Below are 21,943 nucleotides of genomic sequence, written 5' to 3'. Positions count from 1 at the left end.
TCAAATTTTTAGGCATTTTATCTAATTTATAAGCATTTACAAATATAAACAAATATTCACAAGAGATTTCCCTCCCCACACTTGAAATGTACATTGTCCTCAATGGACAAAAGCATAGGGAGTGAATAAGAAAAAGAAAGGAACATATTTTTGGATTTTTGATTTTTCAAAAGAAAAATAACATATTTTTGGGATTTTTTGTTTTTGAAAAATTAAAGACATATTTTTGTTGATTTTTAATATGTGAATTTCCTCCCCACACTTATTTATTTACATTACTTCCAAATGGAAATAAATGTGTGGAGGAAATTAAAATGAAAAGACATGTTTTTGTTGTTTTTTTTTAGGCCCTCCCCACACTTATTTATAGACATGGGAGGGCAATTTAGTGAAATAAAATAACATGTTTTTGGTGGTTTTAGTCATTTTTTAAATTTTTAGTTGGTTTTTTTTTTTTTTTTTTTTTAATAGTAAATGCAATGCATGCTCTATTCTATATGCAATATGTAAATGACAATGCAAGTTATGCTACGTGAATGCAATCACTAAATGTAACAATATAATACAAATTTGAAATCTAAATGCAACCCTATATGAATGCAACTATATGAATTACCAACTAAATGCATGCGAAAAATTAAATGTGAAGGAGAGAATTTGGATAAAAGGGAGAGATCGTACTTGTCATTTTGGATTTTCAAACGGGAGCATAAGCCTTATGATGGTGCAAGGCTAGGAATTTCCAAGAGCCACTCTACTCTTCCAACCAATCAAGAAATATTACCAATCTTCAAGAAATGGAGAGATGAAATACTAACAAAGGGTCATGGAACGAGATGCATAGGAAGCCACCATTGCCAAGAGCTCACATTTGAAAGTACCCTCTCCACTTCACCAACTCAATTCTCAAAATCAATTTCATCATCCAAATTGAAATCATCATTACCCGCGTCACGAATAACATCATCATCGGTACTCAAATTCCACCTTCCTCCGGACCCCGACGCCCCCGCGTCACCATGAAATGTAGGAGCCACTCCACTATACCATGCGCCACTCTCTTGATGAACCACGGGAGTAGGAAAGGACGGGTTACCGAAGTAATCCGACTGCATGTGGAGCCCTCCACGAATAGTCGGTGCGGTGTATCCTTGGGCGGGCCATTCGAAGTAATCCGGGTGCGGCCCATCCCTAGTGACAAACCCGCGGCGGGCATAGTCATCATAAATAGGGTAGTTCCCTACTCCTTGGTTATAGTAGATATGGTCTAGCCTTTGGTTCACCGCCTCAAACCGAGTATTCATTTCACTCTTCAATTCACCCAACCCCAATTTCAAGTTGTCAAAGTACCCCACTAAAGTCGGGTCAAGGGGAGGGTATTGGTAGTTCGGTTGTTGAGACGTGGAAGGCATAGAGTGAGTGTCAAATTGTTGTGGCAAAGAGGTAAAAGTGGATGGGTGGGATTCCGAGGTCGGGCCATGGCGTTCTCGCCGAGAAAGTGTTTGCCGGGCACCCCCGGTATGGTCACGCTCATGTACCGTGAGGAGGTAACTAGATTGGTCTTGCTTGATAGTTGTTTCCTTAGTGTTTGGAAGGACAATTGAATCCTTGTCATCGATTTGCCAATATTCACGATTATCGGCGGGGTCAACTTTAAACCATTCCAAAGAGTGGGTCAAGTAGAATTTTGATAAGACATTGGGCTCTTGAACCGGGTTGTAAAAAGACTCATCAAACCCACCAATATACTTGGCCAATTGGGTGATCATCCCACCCACAAATATTCCCACACTTTGGTCCGGGAACTTAGCCAATTTCCGAAGGTGGAGCACAAAGTGGTGAGCTATGTTAATTTGAAACGGCTTGGGCTTTTGGAAAAGGTAAGAGCCAAGGATGTTCAGTTCATCGGTTCTAACGGACCACGGTTCACTCCTAGCAAAAATAGTCCACCCCATGAATCGATGCCAAACCCTAATAGCCGGAAAATGAATAGAGTTGGCACTCCTTTTCCCTACCGAGGGATCGGGCTTACCCGAAATAGCCTCCCAAACTCTAGAGTAATGAAAGTCGGCGGGTTCTCTATAAGAGTCCATGTAATTCAAACCAAAAGCTTTCCCAAACCTCTTCAAGGTCATAGTATGGTTGCGGTTCATAAGACGGATCCTAATTTCAACAATTTCCCCGGTACTTCTCCTTTTATCCACTTGAAGCGAGCTCAAAAACTCCCAAGTAAGGCAAGGGTAAGTCAATCGTTTAAGGGTGTACAAGAATCCCATTCCAACCCCCCTAAATAATTTCTTGGCATCGGTATCTATCCCTAAATCCTTCATAGTTTGGCTACAAATGAATTTAGTAGCATGAATGGGATGATTTTTGAATAAGAGGAACTTACATTTTTGAGCCCCGGATGCGAAGACAAGATTAGGGAAGTCGGGATCCGGCGAAGAATCCGTCACTTGAGCCACCCTGAATTGAGCCGACTCCTCAATGGCCCTAGCCGTGTCCGCCCTTGTCCTTTTGGATGCCATCTTCAAGTTAGTTGGGAAGGGAGAGTATTTGTGTGTGGGTTGATTTGGGAAATAGAGAGGATTTTTGTGTGGAGGGATTGTAGAGAGAGAGAGAGTGATTTTTAGAGAGTGGTGAGAATTTGGGTGGGCAAAGTAATATAAAGCACGCTGAAAAGGGGCTGCGAGCCGGCTGGGTACCGGCCGCCGGTGGGCCGGCCCTCGGTCATGCAGTAATTTTTCAAAAAAATTCGATTTGAGTGTAAAAAACTAGATGTCTCGGCGCCGGTACGCCGACCGTCCGCCGGTCAGCCGGCCCTCGGCCCTCCTTGCATCATTTTGCAAATTTTCGATTCCCAAAATTCCAAACGCCTCGGCGCCGGTACGCCGACCGGCCGCCGCCACTCCTTCCCTCCGTCAAACTTTCCAAAGTGGATGAAATGAAGATTACCCGACTAACATGCAAGCTATATACAAATTCCATGGGTTGCCTCCCATGCAGCGCCCTTGTTTTATGTCGTAGGCTCGACCAAGTAAACAAGCCAACAATTTTCATGTTAAGGACGAAAAAGTCTTAATTCTCTAGAAAGGTTTCAAGGATCTTCATTTCCTTTTGGACGGGATTGCCAACGTGATAGTGCTTTAATCTTTGACCGTTCACTTTAAAAGTTCGGTCTCCTTGGCTTATTTCGACCGCCCCATGAGGGAAAGATCGGACAACGGTGAAGGGTCCGGTCCACTTCGACCTCAATTTTCCGGAAAAGAACTTCAAACGGGTATCATATAGAAGAACTAATTCACCCTCCTTGAACTCTCTTCTAATTATGCACTTGTCATGAAATCTTTTCGTCCTTTCTTTGTACAACTTAGCATTCTCATAGGCTTCTAGCCTAAACTCTTCCAATTCATTCAAGTCAAGAAGTCTCTTCTCACCGGCCGTCTTCAAGTCATAGTTGGGATGCTTGATGGCCCAATACGCCTTGTGTTCAAGCTCAACCGGCAAATGACAAGCCTTGCCATACACCAATCGGAATGGTGAGGTACCGATCGGTGTTTTGAAGGCCGTCCGGTAAGCCCACAAAGCATCATCAATCTTCAAGGACCAATCCTTTCTTGACTTGTTCACGGTTCTTTCGAGTATAGTCTTCAACTCTCGGTTGGAAATCTCGGCTTGCCCATTAGCTTGAGGATGGTAGGCAAGACTCTTCCTTTGTTGCACACCATACTTTTTCAACAAAGCTTCCAATGCTCTTTCTCCGAAATGTGTACCACGATCGCTAATGAGGACTCTCGGGACCCCAAACCTTGGAAAAATGATCTTTTGAAGTAGCTTGATCACTTCCTTAGCATCACAAGTCTTGGTCGGGATCGCCTCAACCCATTTGCTTACATAGTCGACCGCCACAAGTATGTACTCATTTCCGAACGATGATGGGAATGGACCTTGATAATCTATCCCCCACACATCAAAAAGCTCAACCTCAAGCATGAAATTCATTGGCATTTCATGTTTCCTTGTGATATTTCCACTCCTTTGACATTTATCACATCCTTTAACATAAAAGGCAACGTCACGGAATAGAGAGGGCCAAAAGAAACCGCATTGAAGTACTTTAGCGGCCGTTTTCTTGGAACTTGCATGGCCACAACAAGGTAAGTCATGGCAATGGCTCATTATGGAGGTAGCTTCTTCTCTTGGAACACATCTTCTTATCATCCCATCGGCACAAGACTTATACAAACATGGGTCATCCCAATAATAGTGTTTCACATCATGAAAGAACTTCTTCTTCTTGTGATAGTCATAGTCATGAGTAATTATCCCGGAGACTAAATAATTGACAATATCCGCATACCACGGTGCTTCTCCCAAGCTTAGGGACAACAAGTGGTCATCGGGCAAATAATAATTGATAGGGAGCCCATTGTCAACATTGAGGTTTATTAGCCGGGATAAATGGTCGGCCACCACATTTTCAACTCCTTTCTTATCCCTAATTTCCATGTCAAACTCTTGGAGAAGTAATATCCACCTAATCAACCGAGGCTTGGACTCCTTCTTGATGAGCAAGTGTCTCAAAGCAACATGATCGGTGAACACTATAACCTTAGCTCCCACCAAATAGGTCCGGAACTTCTCCATAGCAAATACCACGGCCAACAGCTCCTTTTCCGTTGTTGAGTAATTTGTTTGAGCATCATCTAGAGTTTTGCTTGCATAATGAATTGCATGCACCTTTCCATCCTTCCTTTGGCCTAAAACCGCGCCCAAGGCATGATCGCTCGCATCACACATTAACTCAAACGGCAAGCTCCAATCCGGAGGTTGTATAATTGGAGCACTTGTCAAAGCTTCCTTCAACCTATTAAAAGCATCAAGGCATCGGTTAGAGAACACGAAAGGAGTATCTTTGGCTAACAACTCGGTCAAAGGTCTCGCAATCTTGGAGAAGTCCTTGATGAAGTGGCGATAAAAGCCCGCATGTCCAAGGAAACTTCTCACCCCCTTAACATTGGTGGGAGGTGGGAGACTAGCAATGACCTCTACCTTAGCCTTATCAACTTCTATTCCACGGTTGGACACTATGTGTCCCAACACAACACCTTCTTGTACCATGAAATGGCACTTCTCCCAATTAAGTACAAGGTGAGACTCTTGACACTTGCTCAAAACTTTCTCCAAATTCATTAAACAACTTTCAAAACTTTTCCCAACAACCGAAAAATCATCCATGAAAACTTCCATTTCTTGTTCAATAAAATCGGAGAAAATTGACATCATAGCTCTTTGAAAGGTAGATGGAGCATTACATAGCCCAAATGGCATCCTCCTATATGCATAGGTGCCAAATGGGCAAGTAAAGGTGGTCTTTTCTTGGTCACTTGGATGGATAGGGATTTGGAAAAATCCCGAATAGCCATCCAAGAAGCAAAAATAGTTGTGTTGAGCTAATCTTTCTAGCATTTGATCCATGAACGGTAAGGGAAAGTGATCCTTCCGGGTGGATTTGTTTAACTTCCTATAGTCCACACACATTCTCCACCCGGTTACCGTCCTTGTAGGAATCAATTCATTCTTGTCATTTCGCACTACCGTCATGCCTCCTTTTTTAGGAACTACATGAACCGGGCTTACCCACCTACTATCCGAAATAGGATAGATAATGCCGGCGTCAAGTAGCTTAAGGACTTCTTTCCTTACAACCTCTTTCATTATGGGATTAAGCCTTCTTTGTGGCTCAATGGAGGATGCATCCTCATTTTCAAGTAGAATTTTATGAGTACACAAAGAGGGACTAATCCCCTTGAGGTCACCAATAGTGTACCCAAGGACACTCTTAAACCTTTTAAGCAAAGAAATTAGTTTTGAGGTTTGGGTGTCATCAAGTGCACTATTGATGATGACGGGAAAAGTGGAATTATCACCTAGAAATTCATATTTCAAAGAAGAGGGAAGAGGTTTAAGTTCAACCGTAGGAGGAGGCGTGGAACTCTCCTCCTTCTTACCGACTTCCAACACTTCAAACTTGGGAGCTTGTTCATGAATAGGAGCCGAATCCAACATCCATATATATGCAAGAGTCTCAACATCTTTGTCATCGACCTCATACCCACTAACAAGACAAGTTTCCAAAGGATCTATAGAGGAAGCTTTTGGGTCATGCTCCTCCATGGGATTCTCAAGAATGTCAACAATGCAACAAGTGTCACCTAGAGATGGAGCTTCCATGGACTTGTGGAGTTCGAATTCCACTCTATCGTCACCCACTTGTAAAGACAACTTGCCACTCTTCACATCTATCATAGCTCCACCGTGGCAAGACAAGGTCGCCCCAAGATAATAAGCACATTGTAGTCTTCGGGCATATCCATGACAAAGAAATCACATGGTATAACAAGCTTTCCAACAACCAAGGGTACATCTTCAATCACACCAATGGGAAATTTAACCGACCGATCGGCTAGTTGAAGTGAAACTCTAGTTGGTTTCAAATCTCCCAAATCAAGCCTCTTGAATATTGAAAGTGGCATGAGGCTCACACTAGCCCCCAAGTCACACAATGCTCTTTTAATAGCCACCCCTTGGATAGAACAAGGAATTGAGAAACTACCCGGATCTTCTAACTTGTTCGGGAGCTTGTTGGTGTGAGTAAGAATAGCACTACATTCCTTAGAGAGGTTGATGGTTTGCACCTATCCATTCTTCTTTTTCAAAGTGACAAGTTCCTTAAGAAACTTGCCATAAGATGGGATCTCGGTAATCATATCAAGGAAAGGAATAGTGACATTCATTCCCTTCAAGATCTCAACAAATTTCTCATATTTCTTTTCAATTCTAGGCCTTGCAAGCCTTTGTGGAAAGGGTACCGGTGCTACATACTCCCTTGGTGGTGGAGTACATTCTTTGGCCTTAGTTGCAATAGGCTCATCTTGCTTTGGAGGATCAACCATCTCTACCTCCTTAGACTTCTCCACCACAATCTCATCTTCTTTCACAACTTCAACCGGGTGCTCTTTCACTACTTCATTAGTCACCCTCTTCCTCTTCCACTTAGGAGACTTCTCAATCTCCTCCAATTGCTTTCCACTCCTCAAAAACACCGCATTCATCTCCCTTGGGTTAACCGTATTACCCGGAAACTTCCCCGGATTTTGAGCCAATTGCCCCAATTGTTGAGAAATTTGGGCTACATGAGTTTCCGTAGCCTTTTGGGATGCTCGAATTTCATCACTAACCCGGTTTTGTGAGGCAATGTGGTTGTCAAGCTTTGAGTCGGATTTTTGATTTGCAATGACCAATTGTTCAAAGGCTTGTTCCCAAGATGGTTTTTGAGGGATTTGGAAGTTTTGGTTTTGTGGTTGGAAACCTTGGTTTTGTTGTTGGTTGAAGTTTTGTCCCTTGAAACCCCCAAATGGTTGTTGGTTTTGGGTGATGAATTGTTTCCCTTGGAAACCGGGTGGAATTTGTCTTTGGAATTGAGAGTTTTGATTGAACCTTTGTTGTTGTTGAGGTTGGGAAGTGGTGGGATTTTGAATGTTTTGTGAAGCATAAGACAAGAAAGGGTGAGTTCTTTTTCCATTGACAAATTGGTTGTTGTTATTATTGTTAAACCCTTGTCTTGCACTTGTGGACTCCCAAATCCCATTTACTTGCTCATAGCATTCCTCACCTAGGGGTGAAATCAAGGGACACCCAATGGGAGTGTGCCCTTGTTCGCCACACAACTCACACGACAAGACTTGCCTCATATCGGAGCCTTTAGGTTTTGAATTTAGCAAAGCAACTTGTTGGGTGAGTTCATCTAGCATACCCTTAACCTCCACATTCAAAACCGAATTAGAATCCTTGCTCTTCCCCTTCCTCAATTGCCTATCACTTCCCCATTCCATAGTTCTTGAGGCCATCTCCTCAATTAGCTCCTTTGCCGCTTTATGCCCCAAAATGTCTAAGGCACCTTTCCCCGATCCCGCATCCAATGAAAGCCTAAGGTCTTGAGTCAACCCTTTGTAAAAGTTGTTCACTAGCTCGGCCTCGGAGATGCCATGGTGAGGGCATAACCGTTGGAGCTTCTTATACCGTTCCCATGCCTCATATAATGTCTCATCCTCTTCTTGAGTAAAGCTTTGCAATTCACTCTTGACTTTGGCCGTTCTTGAGGGTGGGAAATATTTGTTCAAAAATGCCGATGCCATGGTGAGGGCATAACCTTTTCTTGACAAATTCCCGGTCTTCCAAATCTCTACCACTCCTCAAATGAATAGCATTCATGGTTTTCGGATTTTCCTCGGTTTTACCCGGGAATTTACCTTGGGAGGCTTGTAGTTGGCTCATTTGGGTAGCCAATTGGGAGATTTGGTTGTCCGTCATTCGTTGAGAGGCTTGCATTTGGGTTCTAAGTTGGTTGATGGATGTGGTTGTCTCTTCTTGTTTTTGGGTGGTATGGTTGATGAATTGTGTTTGATGATTCATCATTTGTTCCATCATGAGTTCCATGTTTGACTTTGGTTGGGTGGGTTGTTGGAATGGTTGGAAATTTTGTTGGAAAGGTTGGGTGGTTTGTTGGAATGGTTGGGTGGTTGGTGGGTTAAGTGATTGAAATTGTTGTCTAGGTTGGAAGGTTCTTCCTTGGAAACCCGGTGGACCTTGATTGAATGTTGTGTTTTGTTTTTGAGTTTGGAAGTTTGGTTGTTGTGAATTTTGTTGGAAGGTTGGGTTTTGGACATTTTGAGAGCCATAAGAGAAGTTTGGGTGGGCTCTCAATCCGGGGTGATATTGGTTGTTGTTAAATGCTTGCTTGGTCGGACTAGACTCCCATATCCCGTTCACTTGCTCCATACAATTGCCATCTCCAACCACCAAAGGACACTCATTGGGTGGGTGTCCTTGGTCTCCACAAAGCTCACAACTATAGACTTGGTTCCTCATAGAAGAATTGCTAGATGTTTTGCTTGAGCTCATCAAGGCAACTTGTTGCTTAAGCTCTTCTATCATCTCTTTCACTTCCACATTGTTGGCCGATTCGACCGTTGACTTCCCCTTCCTCTTGTGCCTATCATTGTTCCAATGAAAGGTACGAGAAGCCATTTCTTCAATAAGCTCTTTCGCCGTCTTGTGGTCTATCTTATCCAAAGCTCCCTTCCCCGAGCCGGAATCAAGGTTCATCTTCATCTCATTGTTTAACCCTTCATAGAAATTGTTGATGAGCTCATCATCCCCAATACCGTGGTGAGGACATAGCCTTTGGAGGCCCTTGTACCTCTCCCATGCTTCATAAAGGGTCTCATCTTCTTGTTGGGTGAACCCTTGGAGCTCACTCTTGATTCTTGCGGTTCGTTGGGGTGGGAAATACTTGTTGAGAAAAGCCTTAGAGACATCGTCCCAAGTCCGAAGAGAGTCGGGTTCACAACTTTTAAGCCATTCCTTGGCACTTCCCCTCAAAGAGTAAGGGAAAAGCCTAAGGCGTACGGCATCTTCCGTGACTCCATTGGCCTTGAACATGTCACAACTATCCAAGAACTCGTTGAGATGGTCGTTGGGGTTTTCGGTGGCTCCCCCTCCGAATTGATTCCCTTGGACAAGTTGTAGCAAGGTGGCTTTCACATCAAAATTGTTGGCTTGAATAGGTGGCTTCACAATACTCGGATTCACCACCTTTTTCGGAGCCAAGTTATCTCTCATAGGGACCGCGGCCATTGTTACTTCCGTTTTCGGTGTTGCAAAAGGATTTTCGAAAGTTTCAAAGACCCGTGGTTCCCCTTGAAGGTTCTCAATTACTGGATTTTCTTAAGGAATCGGTGTTTCTATAAGTCCTCTTCTACGGAGCGAATTTAGTCTTCTCGCGGTTGCTTCGATCTCGTGGTCAATCGGACGTATTGGTTGACCTCTTCGAGCTCTCCTAACCATGCAAGAAATCCTACACACTCAAGAAAGGGATTAGAAACAAAAGACTTAGTCTAAACAAGAACGAAAACAATTAATATCTAGCCAAACTCCCCGGCAACGGCGCCAAAAACTTGATGGTATCAAGCTATACCTCGCAAGTGCACGATTTTATCGTTGTACACTATTAAGGGTCGATCCCACAAGGAGCTAGGAAGATTACTAATCGTTTTAACTCTATGGTTTAGCTAAGTCGACAATAATGGGAGAAGGTTATACTAGAACTACTAACAACAATGTAAAACAAACTAAATAAGAATTAGGAGAAAAGGCAAGGTAGAATGAAAAGATGGAAATCAAATAATTTAAAAACCTAAGACTCGGTTCTTCCCAAACAATTCGTAATTCCACACAATCAAATCTCTAGGCTAATCACAAGGGTAGTTAGGTGAGGAGGTGACGACTCTAATTCGCCTAAGACCCCCCTCTCGGGTTCGAAATAGGACACTAGTACTACCCACCAACCCCCCTCTCGGGTTCGAAGGTCGGAATCCCTAACTCAATACCCGACTACCCCAAAAACATGCATTATTCCCAAGGTAGTCCAATATTTGCTAAGGTCATTAAGCCCCATCAATTCCCGGTCATCCCACTCCCTCTCTCGAGGGTCGATTTCAAACGCTAGATTAGAGCGTCCCTACCCCTGTTCTCCCTTTCGGTCTCAACCAAGGTCAACAATAGGGTCAAATATCGGGCATCCAAATCACAACCTAACCAACTCTCGTTGGTGGTCAAGGGTCGTAAGTCAACACTACCCAAAAGTCAACCCATAAACCAAGTCATTCCTCTAACCTACCCTCACCAATTTCCCCAAATAATTAGCCTTTATGAAATTCAATTAGTGAAATTACTCATGTTGGGTCAAACCGAGCCTTAGAAGGAGACTACTCACTAATCATGGTGCTAATACCAAAATAGACAATAAAGATGGAAACTTTGGTCACAAACATGGTGGGAAGATGAAATTCACTACTAAACATGCAACAATCTAACAATAGGTGTAAGGAAAGATGATTTAATCTAATAACAAGGTTGATTAAACTAAAAGACACAATCTTTAACCAAATCAACTCAAAGATTAAGTCTTTGAGGACAACTACCCAAGGAAGGACAAATGAAAGAGAAACAAAGGAAAGATGAACAATAGAAAGATGAACAATAATGAAATTAACAATAACAAACAACAATCAACAACAATTTTAACATAAACAATCAAACAAACATAAAAGAGGAACAAAAATGTAAACAAATGAAAATAGGGAGAGAATTAATACCAACAAAATAGTGAAAGAGGAATTTGGATAGAAATAATAAAGAAGGAAATCCTTCAATCTTCTTACAAACCCAAATTCAATCACTAATTGATTGAAGAATTTCTCTAATTAAGGAAAGATTAACAAATAGATTAACAAAGTTTTAAGCTTGAAAGGGTAATTATTCTGGATCTAGGGTTGTGTGTACAAAAGGGTTTAAGAGGGGGTATTTATAGGTTCCACCAGGATTAGGACAGAAATTGAAATGGGCTTTGAAACACGTATGTGCACTCCCGGCCGGTCAACCGGCTGCCGGTCATTTGGCCGGCTGGGAGATCTCTGGAAGTTTTGAACAAGTTTGGAGGTCATCAGGTGTGCACGGCCGGTCGACCGGCCGCCGGGCCCTGACCGGCTGGGACAGCTTCTTGACTTGGAACTTGACTTTTGGCCTTGGAGGAACTCCCAGCCGGCTAGCTGGCTGCCGGTCATTTGACCAGCTGGGAGATTCCTGTAACTTTCTTCCAATTTCTTTGTTTCTTCAGCTAATGCGTCTTCCCAGCCGGCTAGCCGGCCGCCGGGCCAGCGGCTGGGAACACTCCTTCCTTGTTTCCTTCTTCATTTCTTGTATACAGGTGCTCCCAGCCGGCTGGCCGGCTGCCGGCCTACCAGCTGAGAGTACTCCTCAGCATCATTTCCTTCATCTTTTATGCGTGGCTTAGCATTCCCGTCTTTTTAGCCTCACTTTGCCCGTTCCCCGCCTCAGTTTCTGCAAGGGGGCCACAATGTCATAGTAAAGGGAATCGGGACAAGAAACAAGAGGAAAGGGGGTGCTAAACCGCCTCAAATGGAGTTGAATATGCATGAAAATAGGGGGAAAAAGGGTGCAAAATGGTCCTATATCAACCTCCCCACACTTGAACCTTACTCGTCCCCGAGTAAGTCCCAAAACCAATGTACACAGCATTATTATGATAGATATGGAGAGTGGATGCACAATGTAAGCATCACTCAACTAAACTACTACTACTTAAGCCGATCGAGTATTAGCGCACTCAACGCCCCTTCAACTCACAATTTGACACTCATGAGGGAGGAGTGCCCTATTGCAAGGCAAATTGGGTCTTGCTACAAAACTTTCGACACATTCATCAAGAAAGCACGTAATCAACAGATAGAATGCACCTAACAAAATGATCCACTTTCCTCATCTAAGTGGCCGAACTTTTCAAATGACAAAACACGGTCTTGGTCGGGAGTACCGTCTCAGAAGTGCCAATTGAGGTGCCAACCCCCTAAATGTGACAAAAGCAACCCTTGCGTGACCAATGCTCAAGAAACTAATTCAAGAGCGGGGAAAGGGAAGAAATGGCAAGTCCGCCGAGAATTACAAAACCGACACAAGATTCAACCAAAGGACCCATGACTAAGAGGACCAAGGCAACGACATCCTCACGGTTTTCACTCGTCACTCAATGAAAGAACAAGGTGATTTTTGTGACAAAAAGTAACCAAAATCACTCAACTAACTCGACTAGCGAAAACGTGCCCGCAATCTAATGTGTAAAATCGTCCTATGTCCAATGAAATGCAAACAAAGGGAAAATGCACAAAACATGAAGCAAGGGTTACAACGGGGCTAAGGAGAAGGTCGAAACGGGATTGGTGCAAGCACCGTTTGGACATGTGGGGTTCAAATCAAGAATCGTCGACACATCATATCCCATCTCTTATTGCAACACATGAGACACGTCTATGCCCTAACATAGCAATGATGACCCAAAACTATGCAAAAATTGCATAAACCAAACTCAAGTAGGAAAAATTTGATAAAACTCCTTTTATTTCAACAAATGGTAACGTCTACACCGTAACAACAACTCGGTTTCCCAAGCCATGCAAAAAAAGTGCAAACCCGACTCATCTTTGGAAAAACATCAATTTGCCCCTTTTATTTAGCAACGGCTTTTTCTACCCCTTTTAAATGATGAGTAGGGGTGTTGCTTGCCTTTTTCTTTTTCTTGACAACAAACAAATATATACAACACACAACTCATTTTTTTTTGAATTTTTCATGACTTTTTTCAATTTTCTATTTTGCTTTTCATTACAATTTTACAACCTCTTATTTATTTACAAACCAAATTCTCCTCGAAATCCGAACCAAGTGGATGTGCAAGCCATCCACCGCCACGACTCAAATCACCTCCTACAACACAACTACTAAACCGACCAATTCTTGATTAAGGAAGGGTGGTTATGGGAATGTAGCTATTTAGGTGGGTTTGCCAAACGAAAAGGCTAAGCTCAAAAGGGGGTGAATCAAAAAGGGAAACAATGTAGGGGAGAAAACAAGGCTATTTGGCTATGTGAGGCTCATAAAAACTGATTTTTGCTTCATATCATATGCACAAAAATGTAATTCAATTTCATGGTCTAAGGACGATGCGACACACTTATGCGTAATGATGTGACACGCCTCGCGAGGAGACCTACTCTCGAACCTAGATGAGGGCGGGGTATGAATGTACCCACCCTAGGAGGCTCTACCCTTACCTTTGAGTAGCTAAGTCGAGCCAAAGGTCTAGTCTACGGCCCTAGGTCTCACAAGATCGGTCTAAACTCATTGGTCAAGCCCTCCTTCCTCGGCTAACTAAGAGGCCACGGGCGCGAGTCACGAGGAGGGGAAAGGCACTATTGGGCACATTAGTTCATCATGGGGGTACTTGGTTCCCTTCCTTTGACCATGTTCTTCCTTAAAAACTTATTTACAAACTCAAATGCGAAAGAAAGAAATGCAACAAGTATTTACATGTTAACAAATGCATGCGGAAATTTAAACAAACATGAAATGAAACGTGCAACAAATTGGCTAAACCTAACAGCACATCAACACCAAGATTCCAAACGGTCTCCCAAGGAGACACCCAAAGCAACAAAATTCCCATTCTCCTTCAAAATATCCAAGATACCAAAAGGAAAGAATAGTAAAAGGAGGAAGAGATAGGAAGGATTATACCAAGCGGTCTTCTAGCTCCTTTTTGCCTCAAGTGGTCAATGTGCCATGCCAAAGGTTAGACAAAAACATATATATACAATGCAATTTTTTTGAATTTTTCAGAAATTTTTCAATTTTTAGGCATTTTCTCTAATTTATAAACATTTACAATTATAAACAAATATTCACAAGAGTGGATATTTCCCTCCCCACACTTGAGATGTACATTGTCCTCAATGGACAAAAGCATAGGGAGTGAATAAGAAAAAGAAATGAACATTTTTTTGATTTTTGATTTTTCAAAGGGAAAATAACATATTTTTGTGATTTTTGGTTTTGAAAAATTAAAAAGACATATTTTTGGGTTTTTTGATATGAAAACTCCCTCCCCACACTTATTTATTTACATTACTTCCAAATGGAAATAAATGTGTGGAGGGAGTACAAAGTAAAAGACATATATTTTTTTTTTTTAGGCCCTCCCCACACTTATTTATAGACATGGGAGGGCATATTAGTGAAATAAATTAACATGTTTTTGGTGGTTTTTATCATTTTTCAATTTTTAGTTGGTTTTTATTTTGAAAATGCAATGCATGCTCTATTCTACATGCAAAATTGAAATGACAATGCAAGTTATGCTAAGTGAATGCAATTACTAAATGTGACAATATATTACAAAATTGAAATCTAATGCAATCCTATATGATGCAACTAAATGAATTATCAACTAAATGCATGCGAAAAATTGAAACATGAATGAGAAATTTGGATAAAAAGGGAGGGATCATACTTTTCCTTTGGATTGAATAAGGGGAGCATACCGACGGCTTTGGATTGAAAAGGGAAGAAGAAGAAGAGCCCTCATTACTAGGCTCTACTCAAAATCATAATCACCATCACCGTCTCCATCATCATCTCCATCATCATCATTACCATCACCATCACCTTGAATAGCCCCGAACTCGGACTCACGGATGAAATCGTCCGTGTTCAAGTGGACATCCGAGCTAACATTCTCCATGCCCGAGCTCATACCAACAAACATCTCCGGGTGCCCTCCGGCACCACTAGACCCGCCCTCTTGGAAGATTGAAGGGACTCCCCCGAACCACCTCGCGTCATGTCCCTCCCCTTGGGTGGTAGGCGGGGTGGGAAAGACCGGGGCGCTAAAGTAGTCGGGCCGCAAGTTAATATCTCCGTAGCGGAAGGTCCCATCTTCCGGATGTCCGCCATCCGGGAATAAATAGTAGGAGGGGTGAAGTTTGGAGGGGTGCTTGTATTGGTTCCTCATATAGTCATCATAGACCGGGAATTGACCAATAGAATGATCATAGTAAATCCGGTCAAGTCGTTGTTGAAGCCCAAGCCGCTCACCGGCGGCGTTCGCCATGTTAATTTTCATCTCCTCCATGAAGGAAATGAGGTCGGCGTGGAGAGGGGGCGATTGTTGTTGTTGTTGACTGGAGGACCCCTCTCCTTGTTGGAAAGGCCCGGGGACAAAAGGGGTAGATGGTGTGACATACCGCAAGGTAGACCTTGCGGGAATGATGGGTCGGTCACGAGTATACCGAAGATTCGGGTTGATTTGTTGGGGAATAGAGGTGTCTTCAAGATTTTCAAGCTCAAGCAAATAGTACTCCGAGTTAGGCACTACTTTCATTTTGTCGGCATTGGGAAGAGGGATAGAATTTCGGTCAACTCCATCCACCCGAATTTGCCAATAGTCAAGGCCATCATTCGGGTTGGTCTTCAACCAACCGAGGTTGTGGTGGATATAATTCTTGAACAACATTGTATCACCAATCATGTACCGCATCCCACTCAAGTTGACCCTCCGATTGAGCCTCTTTATCAAATGGGTGATGAGTACACCCACGACAACGGCCGTATTAGAGGCCGGAGAATTGCTAAGCCTTTGTAATGTAAGGGCCAAGTGGTGGGCAATGTCAATTTTGAAAGTAGTGGGGTTGGAACGCAGATAAGAGCCGAGAATTTCCAACTCCTCCGTTCGGAAATTGTGATTTTCCTCACGGCCGAAAACGGTCCACCCCATGAACCTATGCCAAACCCGGATAGCCGCATTGTGGACGGTGTTGGCGGCTCTCTTGACCCCCTTAACATCATCTAAACCCGTAATAGCCTTCCATAAGGCCCCATGGTCAAATGTCTCGGGTGCCTTGTGAGGAGGGCTAGTGTCAAGCCCGAAATGGGAAGCAAAGGTCGCAAGGGTCAAGGAGTAGTCCTTGTTTATCAACCGGAAATGCAAAAAGGCAACCTTTTGGGTTTGGCGATGCTTGTCAAGACGAAGGGAGCTCAAAAACTCCCATGTAAGACGGGCATAGGTTCGCTCATGAATTCCATACATCATTTTCATTCCCACCCCATCAAATAATTCAAGAGTAACTTGATCTAATCCTAATTCCCGCATGGATTGTCGATCAATAAATCGGGTAGGGGCAATAGGGCGTTTCTTGAATAAGACAAACTTACCTTTCATTGTGATTGAAACGAATTGGATATCCGGGAAGTCGGGATCGGAGCTCATGTCGGTCGCCGCCGCCGCTACCGCCTCCGCCTGTTGAAGTGCAAAGTCTCCTCTCCTCACTCTTTTCTTTGGGGCCATGTTTGTGATTTTGATGGTGGGTGAAAGGTTAGGAAGGAGGTTGAGGTGGTTGTTGGTGGTGGAAGGGTGGTGGTAGGGTGGTCGGTGGTGGGTTGAGGTGGGGTGAGGGTAGGGGAGGTAGGGTTAAGAGTGAGAGATGAGAGAAGAAAGAGTCGAAAATTATGAGGGATTTTTGGGTGACTTTTGTGTTAAAAACACGATCAGAGTACTCCCAGCCGGTCAGGAGACCGGCCGCCGGTCACCCGGCTGGGAGTTCGGGTGATTTTCGAAATTTCCAAAAAAGTATCAGAAGACTCCCAGCCGGTCAGAAGACCGGCCGCCGGTCACCCGGCTGGGAGGTCACCCATTCCCCATTTTCTTCATATGTGCATTCCCAGTAGGTGGACCATTCTTTCCGGCCCGCCATTGGGACTCCTCTTCAATCCAATTTGATACATTTCCTCTAGTATACGCACTCCCACCGTGGACCCATTTCTGCCCGCTGCCGGGGGGGACTACTCTTCCTTGTGTTTTCGTCAAAATTCCTTAAAATTTACAGAACTTCCCAGCCGGTCGGAAGACTGGCCGCCGGTCACCCGGCTGGGACTCCCTTTCATCACGTTTTCTCCAATATACCATTATTCCAATTCCCATCATCTATTGGCCTCGTCTTCCGTGTTTTCGACTTTCAAACCCGACTCGGGACGTCGGATAAAGGCCAATAAATGGTCAAACGCTTGTTCATCAAACAAAAACCCCGAATCTTCAACAATCATGACCGACAACAATCAAATTGACAAGTAGTATCCATCCAAAATTCCTCAAATTCTACCTAAATGCATGATATATACAAAGTTGCATGGGTTGCCTCCCATGTAGCGCCCTTGTTTAATGTCGTAGGCTCGACGGAGTTATGAATAACAATCAATAATTTTGAAGGTAGGTAGCAATGGAGCTCACATTCTTGATGATAGGGGTTCCGGCAATGTAGTGCTTGAGCCTTTGCCCGTTCACCTTGAAGGATTGATCTCCATCGGATATTTCAACAGCGCCATGTGGAAAGACTCGGACCACGGTGAAGGGTCCCGACCACTTAGACTTGAGCTTTCCCGCGAACAACTTGAACCTTGAGTTAAAAAGGAGAACCAACTCTCCCTCCTTGAACTCTCTCCGGAGGATGGCATTGTCATGGAATCTTTTGGTCCTCTCCTTATACAATCTAGAGCTCTCATAAGCCTCTAGTCTAAATTCTTCAAGCTCATTGAGGTCAAGTAGCCGCTTCTCTCCGGCGCTCTTCAAGTCAAAGTTAAGGAGTCGGATGGCCCAATGCGCCTTGTGCTCCAACTCAACCGGTAAATGACAAGGCTTCCCGTACACCAACCGGAACGGTGAAGTTCCTATTGGTGTTTTTGAAAGCGGTCCGGTAAGCCCACAATGCATCATTGAGCTTGGTAGACCAATCTTTCCTTGACCGGCTCACGGTCTTTTCAAGGATCATCTTGATTTCACGGTTAGAGATTTCGGCTTGGCCGTTAGCTTGTGGGTGATAGGCAAGACTCCGCCTATGTTGCACCCCATGCTTCTTGAGTAGAGCATCAAGAGTCCTTTCCCGGAAATGAGTTCCACGGTCACTAATCACACTGTGGAACTCCAAACCGTGGGAATATGATTGTCTCCATGAGTTTGGTCACCGATTTTGCATCACAAGTCTTTGTTGGGATTGCTTCCACCCATTTGCTCACGTAGTCCACCGCAACAAGGATATACTCATTCCCATTTGATGAGGGAAAAGGGCCTTGATAGTCAATGCCCCATACATCGAATACCTCCACTTCAAGTATGTAGTTCATTGGCATTTCATGCCTCTTAGAAATGTTACCACTTCTTTGACACTTGTCACACTTCTTGACGTAGGCGGCCACAACGTGAAATAGGGAAGGCCAAAAGAATCCACATTGGAGCACCCTCGCGGCGGTTTTTCGTGAACTACCATGCCCTCCACTTGGCATGTCATGGCAATGAGAGATTATGGGTTGGACTTCTTCATTCGGGATGCATCTTCTAATTATGCCATCCGCACAAGCCTTGTAGAGGCACGGTTCTTCCCAAAAATATTGCTTAAGGTCATGGAAGAATTTCTTTCTCTTATGGGAGTCATAACCGTGCGGGATGACCCCGGATACCAAATAATTTACATAGTCCGCGTACCAAGGGACATCCATCAAAGCAAGTGCGAATAGTTGATCATCCGGCAAGGAATCGTCAATTGGCAATCCATCCTTCCCCTTGACATGGAGTAGCCGAGAAAGATGATCGGCTACCACATTTTCCACACCCTTCTTGTCTCGAATTTCAATATCAAACTCTTGTAGAAAAAGTATCCACCGAATCAAGCGTGGTTTTGACTCCTTCTTGATTAGCAAGTGCCTCAATGCCGTGTGATCGGTGTGTACAATTACCTTAGAGCCCACCAAATAGGAACGAAACTTGTTCATGGCATATATAACCGCCAAAAGCTCCTTTTCGGTGGTGGTGTAGTGTGATTGATCTTCATCCAAGGTCTTGCTTGCATAATATATGGCATGAAGTTTACCATTCTTCCTTTGTCCAAGCACCGCTCCCACCGCTACATCACTAGCATCGCACATCAACTCAAAAGGTTCTCCCCAAGTGGGAGGTTGCATAATTGGAGCGGTGATGAGGGCTTCCTTCAACCTATTGAAAGCATCCAAACACTCATTAGTAAATTCAAACGGCACATCTTTTCCAAACAACAATGTTAAAGGTCGGGCAATCAAAGAAAAATCCTTAATGAATCTCCGGTAAAAACCGGCATGCCCAAGAAAACTCCTAATTCCTTTAACATTAGTGGGAGGGGGTAGAGTTTTAATCACTTCTATCTTGGCTTGATCAACTTCCAAGCCTTTACTTGACACTACATGACCCAAAACAACCCCGGATGTCACCATGAAGTGACATTTCTCCCAATTCAAGACTAGACCACTCTCTTGACATCTTTTCAAGACCTTACCCAAATTGGCTAGACATCCATCAAATGAGGTGCCTACGACCGAGAAATCGTCCATAAACACCTCCATGATATTCTCAACATATTCGGAAAATATAGCTAGCATGCATCTTTGAAATGTTGCCGGCGCATTGCAAAGCCCAAAGGGCATGCGCCTATAAGCAAAGGTGCCGAATGGGCACGTGAATGTGGTCTTTTCTTGGTCATTAGGGTGAATCGGGATTTGGAAAAATCCCAAAAACCCATCAAGGTAGCAAAAATGAGAATGTTGGGCAAGTCTTTCCAACATTTGGTCAAGGAAAGGGAGGGGGAAATGGTCTTTCCTAGTTGCCTTGTTGAGGCGCCTATAGTCTATACACATTCTCCACCCGGTTGTGACTCTTGTTGGAATTAGTTCATTCTTATCATTGGTGACTACCGTGACCCCGCCCTTCTTTGGCACAACATGCACCGGGCTCACCCATGCACTATCGGAGATAGGGTAAATTATGCTTGCATCATAGAGCTTCAATACCTCCTTCCTAACCACTTCTTTCATAGCGGGGTTAAGGCGGCGTTGAGGCTCAATGGAAGATGCACTCTCATCCTCCAAGTGAATGCGATGGGTGCAAAAAGAAGGGCTAATCCCCTTAATATCATCAATTGAGTACCCAATGACATCCTTGTACTTTCTCACAACATCAAGTAATTTTTGAAGTTCGGTGTCATTGAGTGCACTATTGACAATAATAGGGTAAGTATCATTAGGGCCAAGGAAAGCATGTTTAAGAGTAGAAGGAAGAGGTTTCAACTCCACTTGAGGAGGCGTGGATCTCTCCTCTTTTTTACCATCTCCTCTCAAGCTTTCAAATTCTTTGTCCGGGTCTTCTTCAATTGTTGCTTCCATAGCTAAAGCATACTCCCGGTGCTCCTTGCAATCCTTTACCTTGCCCTCAAGGAACCCTTGCAAACCCTTGTCTTCATCAAACTTCTTCATATCAACCCATTCTTCGACCACATCAATCATATAACAAGACTTTTCTTCCGAAGGCTCTTTCATAGCCTTGTTCAAGGAGAATTCAACCTTATCTTCACCCACTTGCAAAGAAAGCTTCCCATTCTTCACATCAATCATGGCACCCCCCGTAGCAAGGCATGGGCGCCCCAATATGATGGGAATATTTGAGTCTTCGGGGATGTCCATAACATAGAAATCACATGGAAATGCAAGTTTCCCCACCTTGAGTGGGACATCCTCCACAAGACCAATTGGGTATCTTACCGACCTATCCGCGAGTTGGAGAGAAACCCTTGTTGGCGAAAGCTCATACCCTTTCAACTTCTTGAAAATTTTGAGGGGCATAAGACTAATGCTTGCCCCCAAATCACACAAAGCCCTCTCAATGTGCACGGTCCCAATCTTACAAGGTATGGAAAAGCTCCCCGGGTCTTCAAGCTTTTGAGGAGCCTCATTCATGAGAATTGCACTACACTCCTTGGATAAGTTCACCGTGGTTGTCGGGCTCAAGGAGTTTTTGTTAGAGATGAGCTCCTTCAAGAACTTGCCATAGCTTGGAATCTCCTTTACGGCATCAATGAAAGGCATAGTAATGTTGATACCCTTCATCATATCCATGAACTTCCCATACTTTTGTTCAAGTTTGGCTCTTGCCAACCTTTGTGGAAAGGGAACCGGTGGTACATAAGTTCGTACCACTTGTTGTTGAGGCTCTTCATTACCTCAGGAGGTTCAACCACAATTTGAGGTTCAATGACATTACCCGGTCTACTACTCTTCCTTTTCTTGACAAATTCCCGGTCTTCCAAATCTCTACCACTCCTCAAATGAATAGCATTCATGGTTTTCGGATTTTCCTCGGTTTTACCCGGGAATTTACCTTGGGAGGCTTGTAGTTGGCTCATTTGGGTAGCCAATTGGGAGATTTGGTTGTCCGTCATTCGTTGAGAGGCTTGCATTTGGGTTCTAAGTTGGTTGATGGATGTGGTTGTCTCTTCTTGTTTTTGGGTGGTATGGTTGATGAATTGTGTTTGATGATTCATCATTTGTTCCATCATGAGTTCCATGTTTGACTTTGGTTGGGTGGGTTGTTGGAATGGTTGGAAATTTTGTTGGAAAG

The 21,943-nt window shown here is 43.7% G+C and overlaps 1 protein-coding gene and 2 non-coding genes across 3 annotated transcripts; 2 read left to right on the top strand and 1 right to left on the bottom strand.

The window, feature by feature from the left end:
* Positions 1 to 6,698: 6,698 nt before the first annotated feature.
* LOC141654867 (uncharacterized) lies at positions 6,699 to 8,198 on the bottom strand. The gene is made up of 2 exons (XM_074461981.1): positions 7,750 to 8,198; positions 6,699 to 7,473 (listed from the first exon to the last, which is right to left on the bottom strand). The coding sequence occupies exons 1-2, from the start codon at positions 8,196 to 8,198 to the stop codon at positions 6,699 to 6,701; spliced, it is 1,224 nt and encodes a 407-aa protein (XP_074318082.1).
* On the top strand, positions 8,044 to 8,150 carry LOC141658228 (small nucleolar RNA R71). The gene has a single exon (XR_012549125.1). It is a non-coding gene; the product is annotated as a small nucleolar RNA R71 (small nucleolar RNA).
* Positions 8,199 to 9,223: 1,025 nt separating the features above from the next.
* LOC141658067 (small nucleolar RNA R71) lies at positions 9,224 to 9,330 on the top strand. Its single transcript, XR_012548977.1, has one exon. It is a non-coding gene; the product is annotated as a small nucleolar RNA R71 (small nucleolar RNA).
* Positions 9,331 to 21,943: the final 12,613 nt, after the last annotated feature.

This window comes from Silene latifolia, chromosome 5 (assembly GCF_048544455.1).
Source record: "Silene latifolia isolate original U9 population chromosome 5, ASM4854445v1, whole genome shotgun sequence".
In the NCBI taxonomy this organism is placed as follows: domain Eukaryota; kingdom Viridiplantae; phylum Streptophyta; class Magnoliopsida; order Caryophyllales; family Caryophyllaceae; genus Silene; species Silene latifolia.
This window is presented reverse-complemented; position numbering and strand designations above follow the sequence as displayed.

What these genes read in the sequence shown, in the direction of transcription:
- LOC141654867 (XM_074461981.1), bottom strand. Translation starts at nt 8,198, where the DNA reads ATGGCATCGGCATTTTTGAACAAATATTTCCCACCCTCAAGAACGGCC. An exon ending in CCTAAAGGCTCCGATATGAG is followed by an intron (nt 7,474 to 7,749) that starts GCAAGTCTTGTC and finishes TCAATTCCAAAG; the next exon opens with ACAAATTCCACCCGGTTTCC.